The sequence below is a fragment of the Bombina bombina genome, chromosome 10, assembly GCF_027579735.1.
Source record: "Bombina bombina isolate aBomBom1 chromosome 10, aBomBom1.pri, whole genome shotgun sequence".
NCBI classification, from domain to species: Eukaryota; Metazoa; Chordata; class Amphibia; order Anura; family Bombinatoridae; genus Bombina; species Bombina bombina.
This window is the reverse complement of record NC_069508.1, coordinates 160,560,255-160,566,284: the sequence shown is the minus strand read 5'-3', so window position 1 is coordinate 160,566,284 and position 6,030 is coordinate 160,560,255. Positions and strand designations below refer to the sequence as shown.

The 6,030-nt window shown below is 44.2% G+C and overlaps 1 protein-coding gene across 1 annotated transcript in view; it reads right to left on the bottom strand.

Annotated features, from left to right (window-relative positions):
• Positions 1-3,379: 3,379 nt before the first annotated feature.
• Positions 3,380-6,030, bottom strand: part of CDCP2 (CUB domain containing protein 2) — an 89,845-nt gene continuing 87,194 nt past the window's right edge. Inside the window, exon 6 of the mRNA XM_053693195.1 lies at positions 3,380-4,581. Within this exon, the coding sequence (XP_053549170.1) occupies positions 4,276-4,581 (306 nt within the window). The 3' untranslated portion in view covers positions 3,380-4,275. The remainder of the gene's footprint in view (positions 4,582-6,030) is intronic.

The following is a 6,030-nucleotide window of genomic DNA, read 5'->3' as shown; positions in this document are numbered from 1 at the left end:
ATAGAGAGTCGATTAGAGTTCCCAGGAAAGGAACCCTTGTCTGTGGAATTAGAGAACTCTTTTCTAGATTCACCTTCCACCCGTGAGTCCTTAGAAAGGACAGAACAATGTCGGTATGAGACTTTGTCAGCTGATAAGACGACGCCTGGATCAGAATATCATCCAGATAAGGCACCACTGCAATGCCCCGGGGCCTGAGAACCACTAGCAGAGACCCTAGAACCTTTGTGAAGATTCTGGGTGCCGTGGTCAGACCGAAAGGAAGGGCCACAAACTGAAAATGTTTGTCCAGAAAGGCAAACCTCAGGAACTTGTGATGATCTCTGTGAATAGGAATATGAAGGTATGCATCCTTTAAATCCACGGTAGTCATATATTGACCCTCCTGGATCAATGGAAGAATTGTCCGAAAAGTCTCCATCTTGAAGGATGGGACTCTGAGAAACTTGTTTAGACTCTTGAGATCTAAGATGGGTCGGAACGTTCCCTCTTTTTTGGGAACTACAAAAAGATTTGAGTAAAACCCCTGCCCCTGTTCCTCTATTGGAATGGGACAAATTACTCCCATGGATGAGAGGTCTTTTACACCACGTAAGAACGCCACTCTTTTTATCTGGTCTACAGACAATCGTGAAAGAACAAGCCTTCCTCTGGGGAAGGAATTTTTGAACTCCAACTGATACCCTTGAGACACGATTTCCAGTGTCCAGGGATCATGAACGTCTCTTATCCAAGCCTGGACAAAGAGAGAAAGTCTGCCCCCTACTAGATCCTGTCCCGGATTGGGGGCCGCCCCTTCATGTTGTCTTGGTAGCAGCAGCAGGCTTTTTGGGTTATTTACCCTTGTTCCAAGCCTGGTTGGGTCTCCAGGTGGTCTTGGCTTGTGAATAATTCCATTCCTGTTTAGTGGAAGAGGAAGAGGGGACTCCCTTGAAATTTCGAAAGGAACGAAAATTACTCTGTCGTCCCCTTTTCTTAGATGTCTTATCTTGAGGGAGGAGGTGACCCTTACCTCCCGTAAGTCAGGCCCGAATAGGGTCTTTACCTTGAAAGGAATAGCCAACAGCTTGGATTTAGAGGACACATCCGCAGACCAAGATTTCAACCAGAAGGCTCTTTGTGCTAAGATGGAGAATCCCGAACTCTTAGCCGCCAATTTGGTGATCTGAAAGGAAGCATCCGTAATAAAAGAATTAGCCAGCTTAAGGGCCTTAATTCTATCCTGTATTTCCTCCAAAGAAGTCTCAGTCCTAAGAGACTCTTCTAGAGCGTTAAACCAAAAAGCAGCCGCAGTCGTGACTGTTACAATGCAGGCCGCCGGTTGTAATAAGAACCCTTGATGAACATAGAGTTTTTTGAGAAGATCCTCCAACTTCTTATCCATGGGGTCTTTGAAAGCACAACTGACCTCGATAGGGATAGTCGTACGCTTAGCCAGAGTAGAGATAGCTCCCTCCACCTTAGGGACTGTCTGCCAAGAATCCCGAACGGTGTCAGCTATAGGGTACATTTTCTTAAAAATAGGGGAAGGGGAGAACAAGATACCCGGTCTTTCCCATTCCCTTGCAATAATTTCCGAAATTCTCTTAGGAACCGGAAACACATCGGAATAAGAAGGAACCTTATCTATCCATCTTACTCAATTTCTCTGGCGGGACCACAATAGAGTCACAGTCGTCCAGAGTACATCGGAGATTGCCATCAAAGCATCAGAAGTTGTAGGTACCACATGGGTGTCAACCTACTGCGCTTGCCTTGTAAAGCTGGCAACTAAGATAAAAACTTCTGAAAGAGTGGATGACATAACTGCAGCCATATCTTGCAGGGTAAATGAAGCGGACGCAGTTGAAGAACACGGCGTCGCCTGAGCAGGAGTTAAAGGCTGTGATGCTTGGGGAGAAAGTCGCGGCATACCCTGAGTCTCATCAGTCTGAGAATCATCCTTAGATATACTTGCATTAAAGAAAATTTGTTCTTTAAACTTTAAAGCCCTCTCAGTACATGAGGGACAAAAAGGAATAGGGGGTTCCACATTGGCATCTAAACACATAGAACATGTACTTTCCTGAAGATCAGCCATGACAAAAAACAAGCAATAGCAATATTGGTCGTGGTACTGTAATTAAAAAATAAAAACTTTGAGAAAATTTTTGAAAAAAACGAGTGTACTGTGTCTTTAGAAATTAAACTGTATTGTTTTTTACTGCTCCGCAATAAACAATGTAATAACAGGGAATCACTATAGTGACTGTCACCAAATCACCCCAATAAGAGTACACTCTAACAGTGTATAATGTCTTAGGGACACAATTTATCACTTGCACCTCGCCACAGCTCTGCTGCGGTGCCTACCAGTCCCCATGAGTTACTCAACAGTACTCCGTGAACGGCGTGTCTAAGACCGCTTGTGAGATCACAAACACAAGCTTACTTAGGCCACACCGGAGTCTCTAAACAAGCTGCCGCATTGACAGAATCTGGATATCAACTGTGCGCTAAGCCCCGCCCATCGTGGGCGGAAAACTAACTCCGGAAAAAAGAGACTGCATGGGAATAAACACGTCGGTAATCAAATTACCTCCTACACAACTTAAATAAAGTGTACCATGACCACCAATGTGTCCCCTCGAGCAGACAACACAACCCTGTCCTGCCATTAGCTCATTAACAATTATCAGCCACAATCTCCTAGCGTCAGCCATGTGTATCCGCCGGCCAATACTCATGAGGCCTTATAGAAAACTTCTGCCACTGTATAGTATAGCCTAGTTTGTTGAATAAACAGGGTAGACCCATGCACACAATTATCCCTGTGCAAACTGATACCTCCTTCCCAGGGAATAAGTGCCAGTCTGTTCTGAGCTACTCAGTCTCTCCCAGAAGCAAAACGACTGTACATACCTTAAAGCTGATCACAGCATGAACTTGTTCCACACAATGAAGATGTTCTTTTCATCATCTCCAGCAAATCTGTGGGAACAAACAGGGTCTTAGATAATATCTGCTAAGACCATCAGCAGGGCAGCAAACGGTATGGGAGTCGCAGAAAGAGTGAAAATCTCCCCATTCTCCATTGCTGAAAAGCCTGTAGCTCTAGCCCTGAGAAAAATAGCACACACTGGTACCATTTAAAAATAATAAACTCTTGATTGAAGAATCTAAACTAACACCTCACTTTACCTCTTCCTATCACTAACACAGGCAAAGAGAATGACTGGGGTGGGAGGGAAGGGATGATCTATATATACAGCTCTGCTGTGGTGCTCTTTGCCTCCTCCTGCTGACCAGGAGGCGATATCCCATAAGTAAGGATGAAATCCGTGGCCTCGTCGTATCTTGTAAAAGAAAAATGTACTAAAAGGAAGCAAATTGCATGTGGCATATAGTTTGAAAAAAGATCTCATTATAAAGCACTGCATATACTTTTATTGTAAATATGATGTATAAGCATTTTGAGACAAAAATCACATCAGTTTTCCTGCTCTGGTTTGGTCATTGCTGTAATAAGACACCTGACCTTGTCTGTCTATAACAATATTGGTGTAAGGCTGCTGGATTACAATCTGCAAGATGCATTTGTAGCCCCTCAGATGTGATTTTTGTAGTCTTCACATCTCAAGCAGATTGTGCTGGACATCCCCATTAGTGATCTGTACCGGTACGGGGTGCATCAGCTCTGTTTGTCTCTTTACCTTCTGTCACATTGATGCTGGAGTGCACTGTTATCATTAGCTGGATTAATTTAAAATGTATGTTTCATAAACATAAAGCAATAGTATACGTTTGTCATCCAATGCAGATTTGTTTCTTAGTACAGCATATACTTCAGTATCTGTGTCCTGTGGGTGACCCATACACCAGCAGTGGTGATTCTGGGGGTGCTGAGCATCACTAACCATTGTAGCCCCAATTCTATACATTTACAAACCTCTTATTATGTGTCCTGTGATCTAGCAGGACAAGGATAGGAGGATGGGGTAAAATGTTTAAATAAGGAGAAAAAGTATTAGCAAATGATTCCCCACCCTTGATCCTTAGCTTTGTTTGCACACATCATTTTAAGGTATAGGGCCTGGTATACCAGTATTTTTAGTTGTGTATTAGGTCTGTGGAGTCTTGTTAGCTATGTGTATTATTTCATTCTAAATCCTCCACCTATAGTGTGTGTTACAACGGTTTACAGCTGTGATCCGGTCCTGTGTTTGCTATGTGCACAGCTTTCTGTTAGTGTTTGGGATGGTTTAGTTTGTGTCCACACTGTGGCATTTGATCATATCACAATAATACCAGTCCCACTACTGCGATCAGCATGAGAACCCCAGCTAAGATACAGATGCTGATAAACACCACGTCACTGCTGTCCTGTCCTCCATCTGATGCTTCCTCATCTGGCAGAAGAGGCTCTGCTGCGTTCTCTACTAACCCGTTGAGTTGGTTTGGGACTAATCCAGACAAAAGATGCACAGAGGCCTCTTTCCTCTTGGGCTCACAGTGAACCTCATATTCATGAACATCCTCCTGAGTTCCACGTGAGAAGTCCACGTAGAGCGTGCTCACAATAAGAGATGTGTTATTCCTCTTCTGCAAGGAAAAGCTCAGTTAACAGAGGATATATTATTTGGCTACATATAATGTAAGAGCAGCTCACTGTGTTGAAGTACATATATGAATCCAGAGCAGGGTGTGGCCCTGAGTAATATCTTGTGAAATTCCTATCTGTGAGACAAGCCATGTACTCCAGGTCTCCTGTCCCTTGGGGCATGTGAGACTTATTCTAACATTACCCTATACACAGATAATCTCAATATAGCTGCAGTATGCACTCTTGGTCTCCTGTCCCTCTGGGTTGACATGTGACACTCACTGTAGCATTATCTTATACACAGGCAATCTCAGTATAACTGCTGTATGCACTCCTGTCCCTCTGGGGGTGACATGTGAGACTCACTGTAGCATTGCCTTATACACAGATAATCTCAGTATAACTGCTGTATGCACTCCTGTCCCTCTGGGGGTGACATGTGAGACTCACTGTAGCATTGCCTTATACACAGATAATCTCAGTATAACTGCTGTATGCACTCCTGTCCCTCTGGGGGTGACATGTGAGACTCACTGTAGCATTGCCTTATACACAGACAATCTCAGTATAACTGCAGTATGCACTCCTGTCCCTCTAATGGGTGACATGTGAGACTCACTGTAGCATTTCCCTATACATAGACAACCTCAGTATAACTGCAGTATGCACTCCTGGTCTCCTGTTCCTCTGGGGGTGACATGTGAGACTTACTGTAGCATTACCTTATACACAGACAATCTCAGTATAGCTACAGTATGCACTCCTAGTCTCCTGTCCCTTGGGGGGGGGGGGAAGGTAACATATGATTCTGTGGCACTGCCTTATACTCAATCTCAGGATGGCTGCTAATATGCTGGTAGTGATTTCAAATACAACGTAGATTAATAAAGCTTCATTCCAGGTGTAATTCTAAAGGAGAGTGTTGGCTTCAATTCTTGCCTCTCCGCTTTATATATACATGAATGTGCTACATGAGTGTGTGACTGGCTGTATATGTCTCTATACTATATATTTGACCACCCAGTGCCCTACCCCCATCCCATAGTGTCAGGCTAGTGGGGTCTCTGAATTGTCTGTTATCACCTGCTACTTTAGTGTCAGGCTAGTGGGGTCTCTGAATTGTCTGTTATCACCTGCTACTTTAGTGTCAGGCTAGTGGGGGTCTTGGCATTGTCTGCTATCACCTGCTACTCCATTGTCAGGTTAGTGGGGTCTCTGTGCTGTCTGTTATCACCTACTACTCTAGTATCAGGCTAGTGGGGTCTCTGCACTGTCTGTTATCACCTGCTACTCTAGTGTCAGGCTAGTGGGGTCTCTGCACTGTCTGTTATCACCTGCTACTTTAGTGTCAGGCTAGTGGGGGTCTCTGCATTGTCTGCTATCACCTACTACTCCAGTGTCAGGCTAGTGGGGTCTTTGTGCTGTCTGTTATCACCTGCTACTTTAGT